Genomic DNA, 21,440 nt, shown 5'->3' with positions numbered 1-21,440 from the left:
TCAGAGGCTGCTGAAGCACCAGCTGAGCTTCCTCTGCTTCCCTTGCTTGCTCTGCCAGCCCTGAGGCAAAAATCTGTCTCCTGCCTGCAGCACACAGGCCAGCTATTTGCAGGAAGCTTGGGGTGGGAAGGAGAGCAGTGAGCAAAATCCCAGCACTTGTCCTAATGGCATCAGTCAGGATGAGCTGGGCTGACACGGACAAGTGTCTGGCTGGGTGTATCCTGTCGAGTGTGAGTAATAGCTGAGCCTGGTACTGGTGTTGTCTCTGGGATAACGTGTGAGTCCGTGTCCTGATATGTCCTGTTGCCTGCAGATTCACAGAGCTCCTCTCCAGAAGCTGTACCTTTTCCATCCTTCCTACACTAATGTCCTGTTGGAGCTCCGCAACAGCACGGACCAAATCATTGCGTTCACTGGTAAGTCCTCTCCTTGCAGCCAGCCCTCCAGCCAGGAGCTGCAGCAGGACACTGCTCCCTTCTGGGCCCTGTGGGTGCTGTGGGGTCTGGTGGGCAGTGCAGGCACGGGGGGCTCAGTCTGGGTTTCCCTGTGCTCTGTGCTGCAGCGGCGCTGTTCGAGCGGAGCCGGCACGCCTGCTACGTGCTGCTGCGGGGCCCCCAGCCCGGCCAGGGGCCAGGCCCCATGTCCCTGATGAAGAGGAAGCTGAAGGAGGATGTCTTGGTGAGCAGGGTGATCTGGCTGCGCCGCACGGCCGGGGACGACGAGCAGCATGTCCGGGACCGCCTGTACAGGATGCGATTCCAGAGCCGAGACTGAGCCTGCCCAGGAACGGGGAGAGGCTGTCCCTGCCCTGCAGCCGGGCTCTCAGCAAGCCCAGAGCCTGGGTTCCAGTGGGAAGCTGCCTTTCTTGATCCGCAAACCAAAGCGTGGCTGGCAGGGAAGCACCCCCAGCGTCTAGGGACACCCAGGCTGTGGGGGCAGCTGCCAGAGTGTCCATCCTCAGAGCTGATGGGACTTCAGTGCTTGGCCACCACTGAAGTGTCATCAGCCCAGGGAGAAGGGCTTTCCCCTCCCTCCCTCTGTGCCCGCAGAACTGTGCTGACTCAGGAGTGTGTCTGGAGGAAAACATGTACTTGCTGAGATGCCAGAGTTGATGATTTCTGGGATGTCTGAGAAGTGGAGTTGGATGTCTGAGAAGTGGAGTCCGCTCTGTGGTGTTAGATTTCCTTTCTGAGTCAGCTCTCCTGGCTGGGGAGAGGTGCTTGGCTGCAGATTGATTTGCAATTACCCTCTCCTGGATTTGGGCCCTGCGTCAGTAGTGGTGGGAGGTGTGTGGTGACCCCAGCCATGGCTGTGTGTCACTCGGGTCAGCAAAGCACAGGTTAAAGTGTCGTTCTACTTAGCAGGTGGCCTTTTCTCCCAAGAACAGCCCACATGTCCTCCTCTGCAGTCACCAGCCTACCTGTGTCTGTGTCCTCTGCTGCTTCCTTCCCAGCCAGGCTGTGCAGTGTTGGTGACACCGAGAGGGAGCTGGTCTCCCACCTGATGGATGCATCAATGTTCCTTCCTTTCCTCAGTCTGCTTATAGGTGGTGAGAGATCCACCCTGACCCCAGGCTGGCTGGTCTCTGGAGGTACCACCACCAGCTCTCCAAGTTTAAGAAACCAGAGGATCTGGCTTGAGTGGAATTGCACTTTAACCTTTTCTGGGAGCTGGGCTTGCTGCTCTGGGAAGCCCTGTACCCAAGTGGCAGTGCCAGCACCCTGCTCATTCAGCCTTGCAGCTGCTGAGGAGCATTCTCCAAGCACTGTCCCTGCTGCCAGGAGGTGGGCAGGAGCTGCATGCTGCCTCCCTGCCTTTGGAATTGAAGTGATCCTCGAGCACTCTTCTCTCTGCCCAGCCTGGTGTCCCGAGGGGATGGGGCAGGTTGCTGTGTGAAGATGACATGTTTCTCCTGGAGATTTGTGTAGCACCATGAGGTGTTTGCTCTGCCCTGTCCTGATGGGTGCCAGTGCAGGCTGTAGAAACAAGGTGCAGAGCCTTGAAAACAATTTGAACCAGCTGCTTAGTCCTGAAAATAAAAATAGGCCTAAAAATAACCTCTCTCAAGCTCTGCAGTGCTGGAGGGGGTTTGGCCAGTGCCTCCCTCCCTTGGTGAGTCTGACTTTGGGGGATGTGTGGAAACACTGTAGGATGGGAACGTGCAGCATTTGGCATCAGCTCTTCCCTCCAGCCACTGCTGAGCCCAAATGTGCCACTGGGCAGCTGCTGTCACCAGCTCACACCACAGCCCCAGCCCTGCCAGGCTGACGGCACAGGGAGCTGGGCTGCCTGGACACCTCCTGCTTCCAGCTGACCAGTGGCTCCCTAAAGGGTGCCCTTTTTCCCTCTGCCCCATGTCCCGTATCCCAGGCAGTCCAGGGAGCCAGTCCTGGGGTGTCCCAGCTGTGCAGGAAGCCAGGGAAGCTCTCTGCAGACTGCTCCACAACCCTCAAAACACCCTGGGCTCAAAATGGTGGGGTTGCCCCTCTGCCTCTCTTCCCAGCTGTTTTCTGAGGGAATCTGGGAGTGCAGGGGGGCTCCCCAGCTGTGTCACCCAACTTTCCTCTTCACTCAGCACCTTAGGCCTGACAGCCCCCCAAGGTCCCTGTGCCAGTGTTGCAGCTCTAAGAGGATTGAGGCTGCCCTTTGGCCAGCTGGGGCAGAGCACAGGGCAGGGGACCCCCAGGTTTGCACTGTCGTCCAGCCTGAGTGTTGGATGTGGATTGTTTCCTGCTGAGATTCCCCTGGCTGGGAGCAAGGTGCCTGGGCTGTGTTGTCACCGTGCACTCCCTCCTCAAGTCCCTACCCAGACCTGACCTTCCCACAGGCACACTGAATGTACCTTGAGGAGAGCTGGATTTTCAGCTTTGGGGAGCTTTTCTGGCTTTGTTCTCCACTAATGATTCTGGACAGTTTGGAAACGCAGATTTCGCCATGGCAGCTCAATTAAATGCATCAGTGCCAAACCAGCACCTTCTTAACAAAACCAGTCTGTTTTCCAGCTTATTTCCTGTGTAATTGGTTTTTGGTTTTTTTTTTTTTTTTGCAGTATTTAATAAATGACTTTGTGCCTTGATTCAATAACTCTGCTGGGTGGCAATGCTGTATCACTGTGTTATGTGTTAGTGTGGTTTTTAACACTGAGACTGTTTGGTTTGGTTCTTTAACTTATTGCAAATCGTGCTGTACAGGACTCGCTCTATCCGGAATGGTTTCAATAAACCCTCTTTTGCATTGTTTGTAAATGGTGCCCTGCTTTGGTGTTGGAGGTTACACAAGACTTCGGGATTTTTTGACAGCCCTTTGAGTGACCTCCCCGAGGCAGAACTCCCCTCCTTGGGAGGGATCCCGGAGTCCTGGTGGTGCTTTGATAGCTGAGGTTCTGCCTGCTGCCGTCCTGCTGTGGGCAGGTGATGGACCAGGAAAAGGGAGAAGGGAGCGTGTGGAGAGAGGCTGGAGTTAGATAACCAGGCTGGGCCAGCCCGTCCCTGCCCCCCCACCTGGGGCTCTGTGACCTGGTTTTACACCCCAGATTCCCGCTGCAGTCCATCAGCACGAAAATCTGATGCCGGGGTTTGGATTTGGATCAAGCCGGAGGGAGACGCGTGGCGGGCGCTGTCTCCTGGAGCACGGCACCATCTGTCACTGCCCGGTGGCTGCCAGCACCCGGGGCCGAGCTCCGTCCTGTGACCCAGGCTCCAGCAGCTTCCCCTGCCCCAGGGCCCTCTGTCTGGCCCAGCACGGAGCTGAGAATGCCCCTTGCTCTGTGCCAGGCTCTGTGGCAGGGAAGGATGCCATCCCCAGCATCCCGACGGTGTTTGTTAGCCAGGACACAGGGTGGCACCTCTTTGTCCACTGGGGCTGGAGCTGTCCCCAGCCCTGCTGTGTGGGTACGTGTGGAGCAGGCTGGCTCCAGGGCTGAGCACTGCTGGGCATCAGCCCCCCTCTCCTTTATGTAACCACCAGCGATAATCCTCTGCAGCTGGGGCTCTGCTCCCAGGAAGGGAATAATCCTGCCGTGCGATCCTCAGCCTCTGCTCAGATTAACAGTCCCTGGGCAGGGAGAGTGGCTCAGCTGCCAGCCCAGCTCCTGGTGCCCCTGCCAGCCACAGGGCCGTGGCACTCCAGCCCCATTCCAGAGGCCTTTTGGTCCCTCCCAGTGTGTAGGTGGCACACCAGTGACGCCTGAGTGCCAGCTCAGCCATGCCAGTGCTGCCCCTGGAGCAAGCAGATCCATGGGTGGTGGCTGTGCCATGGGCACAGGTGTCTGGGGGGGCTGGTCCCCTCCTGGGGTCTGCACCCTTGCTGGCTGCTGCAGGCATGGGAGGACATCACTTCCAGCCCAGAGTACGGATCACAATCCAGCCTGGAGAAGTGGGCAGCATTCGTGCGCCTCCCACCCCGCCAATGCCTTCCCGGCCCCGCTCCCCAAAAACCACGGCAGCCACAGTGTTTCCCCAAGGGGGTTTTACTGTCTCGTGCCCGGGCTGGGGGTGGGAGAAGGGGGTGACCCCGCACCAGGCCGGCTGGGTGCGGCTTCCCCGAGGGAGAGGAGGGTGTGGGGATGTGAGCGGGGGCTGCGGCGGGGTCAGCCTGGCTCCGGGGGCGGCCTGGGGGGAATATGGCTTCTCTCCTTCAGTGCTACTGCCGGCAGGGTCCTGCGGCGGGGCTGGGCGTGCTGGGTCAGGGGGCTCCCGTCCTGGCGGGGGGCTGCGGCTCTCAGCTCTCCTCCTCGGGGACGGGGGCAGTGGAAGGGCTCCTGCTCCTCTCCTCGGCCTCGCCCGCGGGCAGCAGCAGGGCCGGGCTGGGGCTGGAATGCCGCTGTTTGCGCATGAAGGGGAAGACCCTGCGGGTAGAACGGGGTCAGAACCGGCGGGGACCACCCCAGGTGGACCCCAGGGGGCAGCCCCTGCCCTCACCGCTTTTTGGTCTCCGGGGGAATGACGGCCTCGGCCAGGAGGTTCTTGTAGAGGTCCGACTTGAGGAACCGTGGGTAGGAGTCCTGGGCGAGCAGAGACGTCGGGATCCTGCCCAGCCCTGCACTGCCCAGCCCCGCCCTCACCCACCTTCTTCATCAGCATGTAGATGTGCATCTGGGCATCGTCCATCACGTAGCGATGGGGCGTCTTGATGCCCTCCAGTGTTCGCTCCATCGTCTTGCTGTCGATGTTCACCCAGCGCGTGGCTCCCGGAGCCAGGAACTGCCTGGGGAGTCACAGACGGGCCTGAGCCCGGCCCTGCCCTGGGACAGAGCACCCTGAGGGCCTGACCACCCCCAGCGCTTCCCTCCCAAACCCTCATCCCACTGGAACTCACTGGTAGATGGAGTCCACGATCTCGGCGATGCGGGACTGCTCCCCGTAGCGCAGCTCCTCACACGCCTCCCAGAAGCTCAGGTTCTCAGCTGGGGAGGGGGACATGGTGCTGGGAATGGGGACACGGCACCGGGCACCCCTCGTGGGCAATCCCCAAAAGCCATCATGGCTGGGCATGTATCCCCATGGGACAGAGCCAGCTGGGACAGGGGAACCAGGAAAACTGGGGCAGATTAGCTGAGAGGTGCTGGGATGTGGTGGCAGGCTGAGGAATGCCAGGACACAGTAATGGGTTGGTTTGGTGGTGTAGGGATTGGACAGTGGATTAGACACTATTGAGACACGGTGGGTTTGGCTGTGCTGGGTCAGAGCGGTGGGTCTGGGGGGCCAAGACATAGCGGTGTGCTGGGGCTGGGGCTGGGGCCACTCACCACTGAACTCCTTCTTGAGGAATTCGAGGAGCTGTGCCCGGCCCAGGGGGTCGTTGATGAGCTCACTGAAGTTGAATCCCCAGCGCTCCACGCGCAGCTTCGTGGGGGTTGTCACTCTGTGGGTGACAGCAGCACTGGGGCTGGCAGCCCATGGCAGCCTGCACGACCCCACACACCCCACAACCCTGTCCTGAGGGTTGGGGTTCTGGGGGGCCTGGGGCACTTACGTGGGGGCATTCATGGCCCAGTACGTGGTGTCATCCGTGATCCAGGGGTTGCTGGGCAGGCAGCCGGACATGATGGGGTCATGGGGCACATACTGCTCGTTGAACTTGATGTACCTGCCAGGAGTGGTGGCTGGAGGCGACCAGGGCCACCAGCCCCAGCCACCGTGGTGACATGATGGGGACAGGGTGGGGATGTGCCCGAGCTGTGCAGAGCCTCAGCTGCACTCCCTGCTGAGGGCTGTGGTGCAGTGGTGCCAGCACCAGCTGCTGGGATGTGGGTGCCCCTGTCACCCTGACAGGGACCCAGCCTGTGGCTGGGGCAGCTGCTGCCACTCACCCCTCAAGGCAGATGGAGGACTTCACCCTGGTCCTGGCCATGGCCTTCCTGCAGTACTCGATCTGGGGCCAGGCGCAGGGGAGATGTTGGGGTGCCTGGCAGCTCGTGCCCCCCAGGAGCTGCCCCCACCCCTTGCCCCACTCACCTCTCGCTTGTAGTAATCCATGTTCTTGGTCTGCAAGAGACACATGGGGCTGGGTGAGGGCACGGTGGGGCCGGGACATTGTCCTGCCACTACCAGCCCGGATAATCCCGGCATGCAGTCCCCCACCCCGGGGCTCTGTAGCCCATCCCTGTGGCCTCCAGCCTCATGCCCCCAGCCCTCCTGGCTCAGCCAGCACAGCCCGTGGAATGAACGCTGGCTTCCCCCCTCCACGCCCCAGTGTGACACCAGCCCTAGGTTAGTGACACTTACGTGGGCAGAGGACACGGCACATGGCGCAGAGAAGAGAAAGTGGGTGGTTAGTGAGGACAGCCTGGGGGTGCTGGGGCAGCATTAGTGGGGTCACAACACAAGGAAGGGCTTGGTGGCTGCTGCTGGCACCCCAGGGTGCCAGGGCTCCCTGCAGCACAGCTGCCCTGCAGGGATTGGAGGTGCTGGCACAGAGGGGTGCTGGGTGCAAGGACAAACACACAGACTCCCCATGTTCGGGGTGGGGGATACACAGATGTTAGCAGAGCTGGGGCTCACCCCTCACCCCAAAATGTGGGCACAGGTTGGGGTGAGGTGGATGGGCATCCACCGGGGCAGCTCTACACCTCGGCACAGGCAGCGGGTGTGCCCTGTGCCCGCTGGCAGCCCCAGGGGTGCCTGGACACCCCCACTCACCAGCTGGACACGGGTGGTGTGGCAGTTCCTGCGCTCGGGACCCTGCTCCAGCACGTTAGGGGCTCCTGGCTGCAACGAGAGCATCATGCTGGGGGCTGGGGGGACCCCCTGTGCATCCCAGCCCCGCTGCCCAGGCCGGGGCCACGAGTGGTGCCCGGGCTGCACCCTCCGGCCCGGCCCCCCCGCCCCGCGCTCACCGGGGGCCGGTTGACGAGCCAGTACGCCTGTTCCTGGCAGTCGATGACGATGCGGTCGCCCTTGCGCCGCTGCTTGGCTGCCCTGGCCGTGCAGAGGCAGCGGGGAGGTGCTGGCACCCTGCCTGCCCGGCACCCAGGGGTGCTCCATCCCGGCCGCTCCCCGGGGCGCAGCGGTGCCGGCCGTGCCCGCACTCACCGGAGCTGCTCCCGTGCCTGCATCACCACGAAATCCCACGTATGGTTGATCCTCTTGTGCAGGAGGTTGTAGTTGTCCTGGGGAGCGACAGGTAGGCACGGTGCGGCACCTGGCCCCTTGCCTGGCTCCGGGTCCCGCTGCCACTCCAGCACAAGGGAGAGCCGCTGCCACCCGCTCCTGGGTGAGCCGAGGCTCCCCCAGTTCATCACGGGTGTGAGGAGGGCACCGCTCACCTTCTCATGTTCGATCAGATCACCCTGCTTGCGGATGTTCTTCTTGGCCAGGTAAATGGCTGCAAGACAAGCGGCGGCACTCAGGGGGCTGGGAAGGGATCGCAGCCCGTGTCGGTGCCAGCGGCACGGCGGCACCTACCGTAGTCCAGCTCCGTGGCCGGCCACTTGGTGCTGGTCCAGAAATAGGGGGTCTGCGGGGGAGGAAGAGGCTGAGGCACCTGCCGTGGGGTGCCCCGGTGCCCAGCCGGGGCAGCCCCGGCGTTCGGGCTGTGCCATGCCCCGGCGCGGCCGTACCTGGAAGCGATAGGGCGACTCATCCGCCCGCAGCACCAGGCTGCGCGGGTCTTTGAGGGGGTAGATGTAGCCGTGCTTCACGATGAGGTTGCCCAGGTGCAGCGACTCTGCGGAATGGGATTGGGAGCCGTTTGGAGGCTCGGCAGCCCCAGTTGACCCCCGGTGCCAGTTCCCTGTGCCAGGGCACTCACCCTCCTCGGAGATGCCGTACTTCTGGATGAGCCACTCCACGATGTCGTTCCCTGGGGACAGAGGCTGCGTTAGCGGGGTCCACCGGGGTCCCCCAGGATGGACACGGGGGGGTTCTCGGCTCGGGCACCCGGCACAGCACGGCAGCGCCTGGGGTCACGCAGGGTGACGGGGGCCCTGCCAAGGACGTGCGGGCGCCCGCCCCGCGCAGCCGATGCATAATTGATCCCAGCTGCAGCGCTGAGCGCCCGGGCTGCGGGGAGAGCAGCGGCGCGGGGCCCGGCGGTGGGCGCTGCTGCAGGGCTGGGGACGCCCGGGGAGCTCCCACGCGCCTTCCCCACGCGCCTCGCGGGGGACCCCAGCGCGGGGACCCACCTGTCATGGCGTGGGGGATGACGGTGATGAGCAAGCGCTGATTCCTCATCTTGATGCCCATGTCGGGGTCCTGCATGCTGACGATCATCCGCTCCATCTGCCGGGCAAGGAACGGCTGTGCCCAGCCCCGCGACGGCGGCACCGGGCCTGGACACAGCCTGGGTCCCCTCACTGTGACCCCGGGCACCCTGTGACCTGGACACAACCTGGGTCCCCTCCCTGTGACCCCGGGCACCCTGTGACCTGGACACAGCCTCGCAATCCGACAGGGGCACCCGATGCACAGCCTGGGGACAGCCTGGAAGCCCGCAGTGCCCCAGGGCACCTTGTGTCCAGCCTAGGGACAGCCTGGCATGCCACAGCCTGACCGAGGCACCCAGCAGCCGGGCGAGAGTGTCATGCTGGAGCTGCAGACACTCATCCTCCGGGCATCCCTGGCCCGGGGAGCCCCGGTTTTGGGGAGTGAGTTCTGCCGAGTCTGTGGCAGCACCCCAGCCCGGCGTGGGGGGGCAGAGCACGCAGCTCCGGGGCGCTGCCCGTGGGTATTCCCTCGTGGGGGGTTCCCGGTGCCCCGTGGCGGCGCCGGGGCCGGGGTGGTGCCCGCTGTCCCGCGTACGCTGGGTGGTGCTGGTCCCCGGTCCCCGGCGGTCCCCTGCCCTCGCCGCCGGCGGTCCCCGATGCCCGCGTAACCCAGCGCAGTGTCAGTGGCTGTCCCCACGGTCCCAGCGCCCTGTCCCCAGCCCACACGGTGCCGGTACCCCAGTCTTCACAGTCCCAGCGCCCGGTCCCCGGTCCGCACGGGGTCTGTGCCCGGTGCCCTCGGTACCCGCTCCCCACGATGCCGGTGCCTGATCCCCACAGTCCCAACACCGGGTGCGCGCGGTGCCCGCTCCCCACGTTGGTGGTGCTCGGTCTCCGCCGTGCTAGCCGGCCCCGGCGCGGTGCCCCCTCCCCGCGGGGCGGCTGCCGGCGCCGGTGCTGCTCACCTTGCGCAGACAGGGCATCTGGAGGCGGGGGTGCCGGCCGCGGGGGCCGCCGATGGTCATCGCGGGTGCGCGCCCCGCGCCGCGCCTCTCCGCCCGAACCCGCCCCGGCCCCGCCCGGTCCCGCCCCGCTGCCCCCCCGGCGGCTGCCGCCGTCTCCACCGGGTGCCCCAAAGCCGGCCCCGACCCCCGGGGTCTATCTGCCCCGTGCCCGTGGGACTCCCGCAGTCCCGCCCCGCCGCCCCCTCCAGCCTCCCGGGGCCGGGGGTGCCCTGGCTGAGCCGGTGCCCGGGAGGGGGAAGCACGGCTGTGGCTGCTGGATGGCGGTGCGGGCAGGGTGCGGGCAGTGCTTTGAGGCTACAGGAAGGATGCTGGCGGCATGCGGGCGGGGTGGACAATGTGCCGGCGGCGTGCGGGGCTGCGGGCGGCGCGGTCGTGGTGCGGGCACCGTGTACACGGCGCTCGGCGGGATGCGGGCAGCGCGGCCATGGCGTGGGCAGCGCACTGAGGGGACACAGAGGATGCTCGCGGGATGCAGGGAGCGCACTCAGGGGACACAGAGGATGCTCTCGGGATGCAGGCAGTGCACTGAGGGTACAGGCAGGAGGCTCTCGGGGTGCGGGCAGCGCGGGGCGGGCGCGCCCGGCGATGAGCTCACTGCAGTCTCGCCGCCCACGAGCGGCGGGGCTGGAGCCGCCGAGGGGCGGGGGCGGGCGGGGGCGGGCAGCGGAGCCGCCGCGTCTGCGGGAGCCGCCGCCGCCCCGCCGGGCCGCGCCGGGCAGCGCCGGGAAGCGCAGCGGGGAGCGCTCGGGAGCAGCCGGCACCGCCGAGCGCGGCGGCAGCGGGCGGGAGGAGCCGCCGGCACCGGCAGAGCCGCGCCCCGGGCCCCGCCAGCGGCCGCCCCGCCTGGCCCCGGGGGCGGCGGGCCCGGCACGGCCCGGCCATGCTCGGCCTGGACGTGTGCGAGGCCGGCGGGCAGCTGCTGGAGCTGCTCTGGCTGGCGCTGTGCTACCGAGGTGAGCGGCGGCGGCCGGGGGGCAGCGTCAGGGGGCGGCGGGGGGGCATTGCCCCGGGGAGGGAGGGCGAGCATCACTCCGAGTCCCCAACAGGTGAGCATCCCCCGGGCACCTGGTGCATCCATCAGTGAGCATCATCCCGGGCCCGGGGGGACTGGAGCGTCCCATGGGGGAGACCCTCGCTGTCCCCCTGCCACCTCGCAGCCTGTGGCACCCGGCGGATGCCGCCCTGCCCTGCCCTGCCCTGCCCTGCCCTGCCCTGCCCTGCCCTGCCACCCGGGGGCAGCCCGCGAGTCCCCAGGTGGGTGCATCCCTGGGCTGGGAGTGCCCCCGTGCTGCCGTGACAGCCGAGGGGCAGGGCCTTGATGGGGGGGCCAGAGGGGCAGCAGGGCCACTGCTGTGTCCTCATCACCGCTGCTACCCTGGGGACCCGCATCTTGGCCCTGTGGCCCCACACTTCTGGCTCTGTGGCCCTGGGGCTGAGCAGAGGCAGTGTCCTCTCTGCCCCATGCTGTGTTCCCAGCATGTCCCCAGGGATGGAGTTCCAGCGGCTTTGGGGAGCTCTTGCAGTCAGCTCTTGTGCTTGCAGTCACAAGAGTGGGGGGGGGGTGATGCAGTGGGCAGGGAGACTCAGGTACTGTGGGGACATCACCCACACTTGTGTCCGCCAGCAGTCTGGCAGCACCAGAGCTACCGGAGCCACCATCCCAGTGATGCCTTTTTACCCTGCAGCTGCTGGTGGTTTGGGTTTGGGGTGGGAGATGGGGCTGGATGTTGCCCAGTGGGGTTGGAGGGGGCCGCAGGGCGGTGACAAGGACTTCTCTGGGGGACACGAAGGAGCCCTGGGGGCTGGAGGGCTCTGCAAGCACCCCCCAGACCGAGTGCACCGTGTAGGCACCAGCTCGCCTTGCTCCATGACCGTGCGGAAATGCAGCCGGCGGCGTCACCTCTGGTCTCGGCGGTGCCACCAGGCCCGGGGGACACCGAGCCTGGCAGCCTTCCCACGGCCCCGAGCAGGGGAACAGCTTGGCCTCCCCACCGGGATTTCCCATGCCACAGCCCAGCCACCCCCTGCCCACCAGTGCCTCCGTGTCGGGGAGTGTCCCCCGGGGTGTCCCCGGGGCTGCCACTGCCTGTCCCCCGCAGACATCATGGCTGACAAGGAGGGGGTGACGCTATCGCTGGAGGAGGAGGAGGAGGATGATGCCGACGTGGCCCTGGCGTACAAGACGCCGGAGAAGAAGAGCCTGCAGGAGATCCAGGAGCTGGACCCAGGGGATGAGAGCCTGCGGAAGTACAAGCAGGCGCTGCTGGGTGCCATCCCTGCTGCCGTGGGTAAGGCTGGGGGCTGCGGGCGGGTTTGGGCACCGCGGCTCCCCGGCAGCCCAGCCGGGGGATGCGGCCTCAGCGGGCGCGGGGAGCTCGGGCGTGCTCGAGCAGGGAGCGTCCCGTGGGGCATCCCCGGCAGGGAGAGCACATCCCGGCTGGAATCGCCCGTGGGTGTTGCCCGTGCCCCCCACCTGCGCAGGGACCCCGGCATTCCCTGCCGACACGGTGCCGGTGCCCGGGGACCCCAGTTGCCGTGGTTACGGGATCACCGCCGCAGTTTCCATAGGAACGGCTACAGGGAACCGGGAAATTCATGGGGATGACGGAGAGGAGCCAACGGCGGGGCGGGGGGAGCGACACCGGGGTAGCACGGCTGCCGGTGACCAGACGGTGCCCCCCGCTCCCCATGGCCCCCGCAGCAGCCCCCCAGGCTGGTGCTGGTCTGCACTGGGGGTTCCTGGGTGCTCCACGGGCCCAGCACCCCAAGTGTCCATCCATGAATGCATCGGGGAGGATGCAAACTGGGGGGAGGGGGGGCTTGCAAAGCAGTGGGGTGCATGAGAGGTGCACCGTGGGATGTGTGAAAGCTGGGGGGTGTGCAGGTTGGGCTGGTGGGGTGAATGAGACCAGTGCCCACCTCAAGGGATGCCTTGGCTGTGCAGTGTGTGCTGCATCCTCCTCCTCTGCTTCCTCTTGTTCTGCTCCTGAGCCAGGGAATGGTACAGCCCGGGAAATACCCATGTCCGGGTCCTTTAAGTGTGATCTTACCCCAAAAGGCATTGATGTCATGATAGGGTGACCTGAGACGCCCCTGCTCTCCTGTGCCCTGCCAGGCTGCCTGGCATTCACTTCCTTTAACACCCCCACCATGGACACTGTGGCCCTTCCCGCCATTACAGGGCCATGGGCAGCCCCTGGGCTCACTGGGGTGGAGGTGATGGTGGACTGGGCACGGGGGGTAAAGTCTGGGCCCTGCTGCTTGTCCCTAGATGCCAGCGTGCCCAACGTGCAGGTGACAAGGTTGACACTGATGTGTGAGCAGGCGCCGGGGCCCATCACCATGGACCTGACAGGTGAGCCCTGGGGACACCTGGGGGAGGAGGAGGAGGAGGAAGAAGGGATACCGGGCTGATGGATCGTCTGCCTGTGCAGGAGACCTGGAGGAGCTGAGAGGCCGGGCCTTTGTGCTGAAGGAAGGGGTGGACTACAGGGTGAAGGTGTCCTTCAAGGTGAGGCGAGTGCATGGTTCCCTGTGCCCACTGGCTGGGCACGGCCCTGCTGCCCACATCACCAAGGGGTCCTTGTTACCCTGGGGCCCTGCCCCACAGGGTCCCTCTTGCCACCCATGGGTCCCTGCCTGGCCCAGGGTCCCTGCCTTGGGACAAATGCTTCCACCCTTTTATCCCTGGGGTCCATGCAGCCCTGGGGGTCTCTGCGCACCCTGAATTCCCCAGCCTCTGCCACCCTGGGGGTCCGTGCTGTCCCCAACATGACTGCCACCCCATGGTTCCTGCCACCCCATGGTTCCTGCCACCGCAGAATCCTTGCTTCCCCGGAGATCCCAGCAGTGCTGCCTATCCCAGGGTTTCCTAGAGGTCCCTGTCCCTCAGGGGGATCCCTGCCATCTCTGAGTCCCTGCCCCTCTTGGAGTCACCTGCCACCCTGGAGTCTCTGCCACCTTTGATGATGCTGAATTCTGCCAAGGGGCTGGATCCTGGAAGGTGTCAGGATCCAGGATGTCAGGATCCACGCCGTGGGGCCGCCCCCAAGCCCCCCCCTTCCTTCTGCCCGCAGGTGAACAGGGAGATCGTCTGCGGGCTGCGGTGCCTGCACCTCACCTACCGCCGGGGCCGGCCCGGTGAGTGGGGCTGGGGCTGGGGGGCTCGGGCTGCGGGGCCCCCGCGCTACCCTGGCCCCACTCACCCGTCCCTCCTCTCCCCTCCTCGCCCAGTGGATCGCGACGTTTTCATGGTGGGCAGCTACGCGCCGCGGGCCGAGGAGTACGAGGTGGTGACGCCGGCCGAGGAGGCGCCGCGGGGATGGCTGGCACGGGGCTCCTACCGCGTCCGCTCCCTCGTCACCGACGATGACAAGACGGAGCACCTCTCCTGGGAGTGGGGCCTCTGCATAAAGAAGGCTTGGGAGGACTGACCCCGCCCCGCAGCCCGGCTCCCCCCGCCAGCTCGGGGACGAGGTGCCGCCGTCCCGGGGGCCCCTCGCCGGCACCGCCGCGCTTGCCCCAGTCGCGTGAAGGGTTGAGGGGGGTCCCTTAGCGAGTGAGAGCCCGTGGTCGTGGTCTTCGCAACCAAAGTTATTTTTAATTGCTTTTTTTTTTTTTTTTTTTTTTTTTTTTTAATATCGACGCCCGCCTGGTCCTCACGGCGTCCCCGTCGCTGGGGCCGGGGCTGTGACCCTGCCGTGGTGGTGCCGTGCCCGGTACCCGCCCGGTCGCAGGCTGTGCTCTTCCATCGCCATTAAACCCTACAGACTGGTCTCTTACTGGTGTGTCTGTGCCCCCGCCGCCTGTGCCTGTCCCCCTGCTCCCTGTCCCCCGCGGCCCTGTCCCCATCCCGCGGTCGGGGCCGGGTTTCCCTGCGGCGACGAGCGTCTGGAAAACAGCCACCTGGTCCCGCTGCCTTATCGGCGGGGCCGGGCAGCCAGTAGCGGAGGGCCACGAGCCCCAGGGGACCGGCACAACCCGCCCCCGGGCCCCTTATCTTCGTCCTCCTCCCCGGACAACATCTTCAGCGCCGGCACCATGCGCGGCTGCGGGTCCCGGCTGGTTTGGCTGCTGGTGCTGTCGCTGGCCTGGCTGGGCCCGGCTTCGGGGGGCGAGGATAAGGATGAAGAGGTGATAGAAGAGGAGGAAAAGGAGAAGAAAGAGGATGAAGTGCTCTCAGATGAGATCAAGGAGGAGGACAATGTCCTGGTGCTCCATGAGCACAACTTTGCCCGTGCCCTGAGTGAACACCAGCTGCTGCTGGTGGAGTTCTGTGAGTGCCCCCACTGCGGGCAGGGGTGTGGGCAGGGGCAGATCCGGGGTAGGGAAGATTGGCAGGGGGCAGCGGCCGTGGCTGAGTGTGGGAAGGACACACGTACAGGGACACAGGTACAGGAGGGAGGGTAGGTGGGGTGGGCAGGGGCAAGGCTGTGGGACAGAGGGACAGGCCACGTGACAGGGCATGGGATGGGGACAGACACATGGAGCAGGGACACTGGCAGAGCATGGAGTGAGGGGTGTGTAGCACGGGCATGAGACACAGGACAGAGACGTGTGGGTGAGGATCAGGGGAACAAGCTGGGGCCCAGTGGGCTCACACAGCCATTGGACTGTCCCCACAGCTGTCCCCATTATCAATGCTGTCCCCTACCCACAGACGCGCCGTGGTGTGGGCACTGCCAGCAGCTGGCTCCCGCCTTTGCCCAGGCAGCCGCTGAGCTGAGGAATGAGTCCAGCCCAGCCCGGCTGGGCAAGGTGGATGCCACGGCACAGACAGCCCTGGCCACCGAGTTTGGCATCACCTCCTACCCCACGCTCAAGCTCTTCCGTGATGGCAACCGCACCCACCCCCTGGCATACACCGGTAGGGCTGTGGCACCACACAGTGTCCCTGGCACCCATCGAAGGGGACACTGCCATGGGGCTGGCGGGGGGGCAGGGGCTGATGGTGCAGGGTGGCACCGTCCTTGTGGGGGTCACAGGGTGGTGGTGGTGACAGAGCTGGGAACGTCCTGGTGGTGACAGTGGGCAGGTGACAGTGTGATGTATGAGGTGATGATGGTGGGCAGTGCCAGGGTGCTGATGGCGGGTGGCTGAGGTTGGTGGCACAGGGAGGGGTGGCAGCCTGGCGAGGGGTGTCAGGTGATGTCGAGGCCCCGCTCTGTGTGCCAGGGCGCATGGACAGCCAGGGCATCGTGCGCTGGATGCAGCGCCGGGCCGGCCCCAGCGCCACGCTGCTGCAGGACGCCGACACCATCGCTGCCTTCATCAGCTCCAAGGACTTGGTGGTCATTGGCTTCTTCAAGGTGGGCTGGGGCGGGGCGGGGCTGGACCGTGGCCGTGGCCGTGGCTGTGGCACTGACGGGTGGCTGTGCAGGACCTGAGGGGTGACGCAGCCCAGGCGTTCTTCGAGGTGGCTGCCGAGATGGTGGACACGACGTTCGGTGTGGCAGAGGCAGCTGAGCTCTTCCAGGCGTACGGGCTGTCAGCCGACACCGTCTGCCTGTTCAAGAAGGTGAGGGGAGGGCAGGGGAGTGTTGGGGCCATCCTGTCCTCCCCTCAGCCCTCACAGGCCCCTGCCCTGGCAGTTTGATGAGAGACAGACAAACTTCCCTGTGGACCCAGAACGGGGGCTGGACACGGCCGAGCTCACCCGGTTGCTCCGCGTCCACAGCCTGCAGCTGGTGATGGAGTTCACCAACGAGGTACAGCCCATCCCCTGCCTGTCACTGTCCCGTGAGGGCCATGGCTGCCCTGTTCTTATCCTCCTCTTCCTCCCCCTCCCCAGACATCCAACCAGATTTTCAGTGCCAAGATCCCCCATCACATGCTGCTCTTCCTCAACAAGTCCTCACCAGAGCAGCTGTTGCTGCAGGACAGCTTCAGGGCGGCTGCCACTGGCTTCCGGGGTGAGGTGAGGTGGCCCCATGGCAGGGACACGGAGAGTGGCTTTGGGACTCCCCAGCCTCAGTGTCCCCTGTCCCCTGCCCAGGTGCTCTTCGTGGTGGTGGATGTGACTGGGCACGGCGCCGATGTCCTGCCCTTCTTTGGCATGACCGCTGCCGATGCCCCCACCCTGCGCCTGGTCAAGATGGAGAACAATCGCAAGTACCAGATGGAGCAGGACAACTTCTCGGATTCGGCCATTCGCACCTTCATCCAGGGGGTGCTGGACGGCAAGGTGAAGGTGAGGGTGCAGCAAGGTGCCAGCCAGCACCCATGGATTCTGCTGTGGTGAGAGATGGGCGGTTGGCTCAAGCCTAAGGATGATGGTTGCGCGGTGAACGCCAGGGATGTTTGCTGGTATTCCTGCTGCCAGGCTTGAGGATCTCAGGATTTGTTATGGGCAAGGGGGGCAGGAGACTTCTGTCATGGAGACAGATGTGGAATGGCAGCAGAGGGGAAGATGTCCAAAAAGCAGCACAGGAACATACCCCTGCCCCAGCCTGCCCTGTGCCCCACGGGCCTCTGGCACTGCTCAGCCCAGGCTGCAGCTGTCCTGACTGTCCCCACAGCCTCACCTGCTGAGTGCGGAGCCCCCTGAGGACTGGGACACGCGGCCCGTTAAAGTCCTGGTGGGAAAGACCTTCGAGCAGGTGGCATTTGATGAGACCAAGAACGTCTTTGTCAAGTTCTGTAAGTGCCAGGGTCACCCATGGCCCTCCCTGAGCTCTGCCACGGGGCTCAGCTCCTCCATGACAGCCCCAGCCCTGTCACAGACCCTTGTGACACCCCGCAGACGCGCCGTGGTGCCCCCACTGCCAGGCCATGGCAGCTGCCTGGGAGGAGCTGGCCGAGCGCTACAAGGACCGCGAGGACATCGTCATCGCCGAGATGGACTCCACGGCCAACGAGCTGGAGAACATCACCATCCACGGCTACCCCACCCTGCACTACTTCCCCGCGGGGCCGGGCAGGAAGGTAGGTGTGGGCACTTGTGGGGTCACCACACAGCACCTGGGGGACGGTGGCACCCTCAGCACCCTCCGCCTCCCACGGTCCAGATGGTTGAGTACAAGGGCACCCGTGATGTGGAGACCTTCTCCAAGTTCCTGGAAAACGGGGGGATGCTGCCTGAGGAGCCTCCGGTGAGTGAGGTCAGGGGACAGCCCCCCTGCCCAGGGCTGTCCCCAGCCTCTGCTGTGCGAGGGGATGGATCCTGCAGGATGGGGACAGGGACAGGGTCAGGAAGGGAGTGTGTGTCCATCCATGCCTCACTGCTGCCTGCTCCAGGTGACCAAGACCCCTGGGAACGGCACGGGCAAGGAGGATCCAAGCGCACCGCGGACAGATGAATCCCGGGATGAGTTGTGAGCCCTGTCCCACTGAGGCATGTGCTATAAACCACCTGGAAACAATGTGGGCTCTGGTCTGTGTCTGTCTCCATGTGCTGGGAGCACTCATCTCTCTTGGGGACACAGCAGGGCCTCTGTTCCTGTGGGGCAGCTGTGCCATAGCAATGATCCTGGCAACCCTGCAATGGCACCAGGTGGCCAAGCTCTCCATGCTGGCCCTCGTGCTGCACTGGTGGATTCAGGAGATGGGGAATCAGCTGAGGTCTCTGCTTTGTGACATATTCCACCCAGAGAATTCCCAGGAGCTGCTGTCACAGCCAAGGCAGGCAATATGGGCTTGTACAGGCACGTAAGCCTGGCTTGCAGCCTCTGGCAACTCCAGCACTGTCCCCTCTCTGGCTGAGCCATTCCTTCAGGGGCAACATGCTGATCCCCTGGGGCCAGGACGTGCTCAGCCACTCTCCAAGGAGCTCAGAGCAGCCCCAGCCCTGCCCTGTGCCCAGACCCTTTGCCAGACCTTCCCCATCCTCTGTCCATCCCAGAGGCTGCTGAGGGCCCGGGTCTGCTCCACGGGGAAGGAAAAAAAAGCAGCAGGCAGTGGGATGTGGGGTTTTATTTCATTTTATCCAAGTACCTTTGAAAAGATCATTGTACAAGTCAGCACATGAGAACGCAGAAGGAAATGCCGGGGCTGCATGGTCACTGTACATATTTACAGGGACCCCCCGAAAAAAAAGGGGGAGACGGAAATCCCGGGCACGCCAACAACTTCAGCAGACACACCACCATCAGAACTTCAAAAAACAAGGAGTAAAACCCCTCGTGACACTGTTCCCGGGCTGAAAACATTTGCAGATTTCGCTGGACTTCACATAGTGTATTAGCAAGTCCAGAACGGTGTTTTAAAGGCACTCGGTGACGTACAACAGGCGGAGTCGATCCCGGCGTGGTGCCGCGGGTTCCTGGCAGCTCCACCACTGCTGGGGCTGGCTCTGAGCAGGGCCAGTGCCACCATGGATCCCCTGGGCTTTGGGGCCACCCCCGCTCCTGTGGGTGGGCAAGGGCTCTCTAAAGGAGCTGGCACAGGGCTGTGGCCGTGCTGCAGCAGCGGGGCCTGGGCTGGGCGAGGGCAGGATGGGGGGAGCACCGGCACAGCCCCAGCTTCCTTGGGGCCGAGTAAGCCCAGGAGGCTTCCCAGGGCTGCCTGCTGGCCCTGCATGAGCCACAAACTGGCATCAACAACCCCCCTGGGGCAGTGCCCTGCTGCCTCCCCTCAGGCACAGAAGCTGACTAAAGATGCAGGACTCATAAAAAGACATATTTTGTCTTCAGATTTAAGTCTCATCAGTTCCCGCCCCATTATGGCTCTCCTAAAGAGAGCCCTGCCCAAAGCTGGAGCTTGGCCCGGGGGTCTGGGCATGTCTGCACCAGGCACACAGGAGCCAGCCCTCTGCAGAAGGGCAGCACCCTCCTGGGAAGCAATCCCTCCTCCACAGGGAGTGTGCAGGCTGTGGGATGCCAGCACCCAGCCTGCCACCCCAGCCCTGGTCCTTGCTCTGTGGGAAGCCCCCAGTCCCAACAGGCACTGACCCTTCTATCCCTCAGGGATTTACTCGGTAGCAAGGAAGCTCAGGAGGAGAAAAAAACACCCATCCTACCACGTCCAGCAGCTGAGCCTGCCACAGGGGCCACAGATAACTCCTTCCTAATGGCTCCATGATCTTCACAGCTTCTTTGGAGCGGGGTCACCCCTTCCACGCTGGTGGGGTGAGGGCAGCTCTACCCCCTGGTGCTCCAGGGCCATCCATGCCGGGAAAATGGGGCAGGGTGCCGGGAAAACGTGGAGCAGCCGGGGTCTGATGGATGGCTGTACACTTTGGGTGAGTTCTGCAGTACCTGTATGTTTTACATTTACATAAGAGCACTGTGACATTGGAAATATTTTCCTTTTATTACAATATATCAAAAATATGCAGCTTTAGTAAACAAGGTCATATTACACTTTCTAATGCACTGTACAATGCTACATTACACTTATATTCGGTATGGAGAGGGAGCCCAGGCTCCCACTGGCAGGTTTGTGGGGTGGAAGGGCATCCACTGGCATCCTGGAGCTTGCCCAGATCCGTGCTGGAGAGCAGAGCTGCCGCCCTCTGCCCTGGGCTCGCCCGGTGCCCGTGGTGGCAGCACCGCCAGCGTCCGCCCCAGGCCTTCTCCTCCGGTCCCAGAGTCCTTCACAGTCCTGTCCTCACTGCCCTGGAGCCTAATCAATCTTCTCCACCTTCCCGATGATCTTCTCTTCGAAGATGGGCAGGATGGTGTCATCCTCCCGCACCTCCTCGAAGACCACACCACAGTCGAACTCGTCGCTCACTTTCTTGAAGTAATACCTGAAAAAAACAGAAACATGGAGGGGGAAAAAAAAAAGCAGGTGAATGGTCACAGGGCAGCATGATCCCCAAACCTGGGAACAGCCCTTCCATGGCTCTGAGCTCGTGGAGCACAGGAAGCTACTACCCCGGACATGGAGGGAAATGAGGCCACACTCCTGCCCCTGCCCTCAGCAGTGAGCACAAAGAGTGGTCAGAATCCACGACAGCATAGTCAGGAGCTCCAACCCTGAATCCAAGCCCATTCACAGCTCTCCCAAAAGCAGGGGCTAAGGCACCTGTGTTGGTGGAGCATTTCTAGGCAGGCTTTCCCATGGCAGCTTCTACTTGGAAGTGGAAACTTGGGAGAGCTCCATGCCCCATGTCTGACTGCTTTGGGACTCCGGCAGGACCCAACCTCCCTGTCCTCACCAAAGGGAACTCTGAGAGGAGCAAAACCAGCTCTGAATCTAGAGGGTCCCCACAGCATCACTGAGCATTGACTGCACCAGCCCAGGAACCCGCAGGGCAGCTCAGCAGCTCCTGTTGGAGGTGCAAACCACAATCCAGGACATTTCTGCTACAAAACCCGACCTCCCTCACCCCTGCTAACCCGCCTCTTCACCAGGCAAGGCACCCTGGCCATGCTGCCACATCCCCATCACAGCATGCCCTGAGGAAAAGCCTTCCCGACCCACCTCCACCAACCCTCCCCTTTGTGGGGGCAACGCCGCTGTGTCCTGGCGGCGGCATCTGGTGACCAGGGCTCACCAACAGCTGCTGGCAGCTTCCCACAGGCGGGGAGCAGCCCTTACCTGTAGTTCCCTTTCTTGGTCAGCAGCTCCTTGAACTGTCCCAGCGTCACCACGCGGCCCTTGACGAGGGTGCGGTAGGGGATGGGCTCCCCGCAGAAGTAATAGGCCACCACGATGTTCTCGCAGGGCTGGGACGCGCCGCTGCCCGGCCTCTTCTGGGGCTTCAACCTGCGGGGCAGACACACAGGGGACCTGCTCAGTGCCAGCCCAGGGGCTCACAACCATCCTGCTGGGTGCCTGGAAGGGCTCGGGGCTGCCAGGGGAGAGGAGTGGGTCAGGACCCCCCAGCT

The 21,440-nt window shown here is 64.1% G+C and overlaps 5 protein-coding genes across 11 annotated transcripts in view; 3 read left to right on the top strand and 2 right to left on the bottom strand.

Moving 5' to 3' along the window:
- LUC7L (LUC7 like) overlaps positions 1 to 3,245 on the top strand; it is a 39,803-nt gene extending 36,558 nt beyond the window's left edge. For all 5 annotated transcript variants that reach the window (XM_066198497.1, XM_066198498.1, XM_066198501.1 and 2 more), the window contains 2 exons: positions 314 to 416; positions 563 to 3,245. In XM_066198497.1, coding sequence (XP_066054594.1) covers positions 314 to 416; positions 563 to 774 — 315 coding nt within the window. In that variant the 3' untranslated portion in view covers positions 775 to 3,245. The remainder of the gene's footprint in view (positions 1 to 313; positions 417 to 562) is intronic.
- Positions 3,246 to 4,468: 1,223 nt separating this feature from the next.
- Positions 4,469 to 9,712, bottom strand: RGS11 (regulator of G protein signaling 11). 2 transcript variants are annotated; one of them, XM_066198157.1, is made up of 17 exons: positions 9,610 to 9,712; positions 8,624 to 8,720; positions 8,251 to 8,301; positions 8,060 to 8,166; positions 7,905 to 7,956; positions 7,766 to 7,824; positions 7,533 to 7,609; positions 7,337 to 7,418; positions 7,140 to 7,208; positions 6,456 to 6,485; positions 6,311 to 6,372; positions 5,974 to 6,087; positions 5,747 to 5,862; positions 5,317 to 5,404; positions 5,067 to 5,205; positions 4,920 to 5,002; positions 4,469 to 4,846 (listed from the first exon to the last, which is right to left on the bottom strand). In XM_066198157.1, the coding sequence occupies exons 1-17, from the start codon at positions 9,667 to 9,669 to the stop codon at positions 4,720 to 4,722; spliced, it is 1,413 nt and encodes a 470-aa protein (XP_066054254.1). In that variant the 5' UTR covers positions 9,670 to 9,712; the 3' UTR covers positions 4,469 to 4,719. The 2 variants fall into 2 exon arrangements, with proteins under 2 accessions (XP_066054254.1, XP_066054255.1); XM_066198158.1 differs by having other exon boundaries at positions 6,456 to 6,479.
- Positions 9,713 to 10,383: 671 nt separating this feature from the next.
- Positions 10,384 to 14,525, top strand: ARHGDIG (Rho GDP dissociation inhibitor gamma). 2 transcript variants are annotated; one of them, XM_066198160.1, is made up of 6 exons: positions 10,384 to 10,622; positions 11,769 to 11,957; positions 12,941 to 13,024; positions 13,104 to 13,180; positions 13,746 to 13,809; positions 13,903 to 14,515. In XM_066198160.1, exons 1-6 carry the CDS (start codon positions 10,550 to 10,552, stop codon positions 14,100 to 14,102), a joined length of 687 nt encoding a protein of 228 aa, XP_066054257.1. In that variant the 5' UTR covers positions 10,384 to 10,549; the 3' UTR covers positions 14,103 to 14,515. The 2 variants fall into 2 exon arrangements, with proteins under 2 accessions (XP_066054257.1, XP_066054256.1); XM_066198159.1 differs by lacking the exon at positions 10,384 to 10,622 and having other exon boundaries at positions 11,384 to 11,957; positions 13,903 to 14,525.
- Positions 14,526 to 14,670: 145 nt separating this feature from the next.
- Positions 14,671 to 18,021, top strand: PDIA2 (protein disulfide isomerase family A member 2). Its single transcript, XM_066197953.1, has 11 exons — positions 14,671 to 14,944; positions 15,329 to 15,535; positions 15,844 to 15,977; positions 16,049 to 16,186; positions 16,260 to 16,376; positions 16,460 to 16,585; positions 16,664 to 16,858; positions 17,187 to 17,307; positions 17,411 to 17,592; positions 17,676 to 17,759; positions 17,905 to 18,021. The coding sequence occupies exons 1-11, from the start codon at positions 14,710 to 14,712 to the stop codon at positions 17,983 to 17,985; spliced, it is 1,620 nt and encodes a 539-aa protein (XP_066054050.1). The 5' UTR covers positions 14,671 to 14,709; the 3' UTR covers positions 17,986 to 18,021.
- Positions 18,022 to 18,564: 543 nt separating this feature from the next.
- The window catches only part of AXIN1 (axin 1), a 71,645-nt gene continuing 68,769 nt past the window's right edge, over positions 18,565 to 21,440 (bottom strand). The window contains exons 9-10 of the mRNA XM_066197952.1: positions 21,151 to 21,318; positions 18,565 to 20,356 (exon numbers count right to left, since the gene is read on the bottom strand). Coding sequence (XP_066054049.1) covers positions 20,230 to 20,356; positions 21,151 to 21,318 — 295 coding nt within the window. The 3' untranslated portion in view covers positions 18,565 to 20,229. The remainder of the gene's footprint in view (positions 20,357 to 21,150; positions 21,319 to 21,440) is intronic.

This window comes from Chamaea fasciata, unplaced genomic scaffold (assembly GCF_029207755.1).
Source record: "Chamaea fasciata isolate MVZ Bird 193981 ecotype frontalis unplaced genomic scaffold, bChaFas1.0.hap1 SCAF_16, whole genome shotgun sequence".
Classification (NCBI taxonomy): Eukaryota; Metazoa; Chordata; class Aves; order Passeriformes; family Sylviidae; genus Chamaea; species Chamaea fasciata.
Note: the sequence above shows the minus strand (reverse complement) of the source record. Positions and strands in the feature narration are given on the sequence as shown.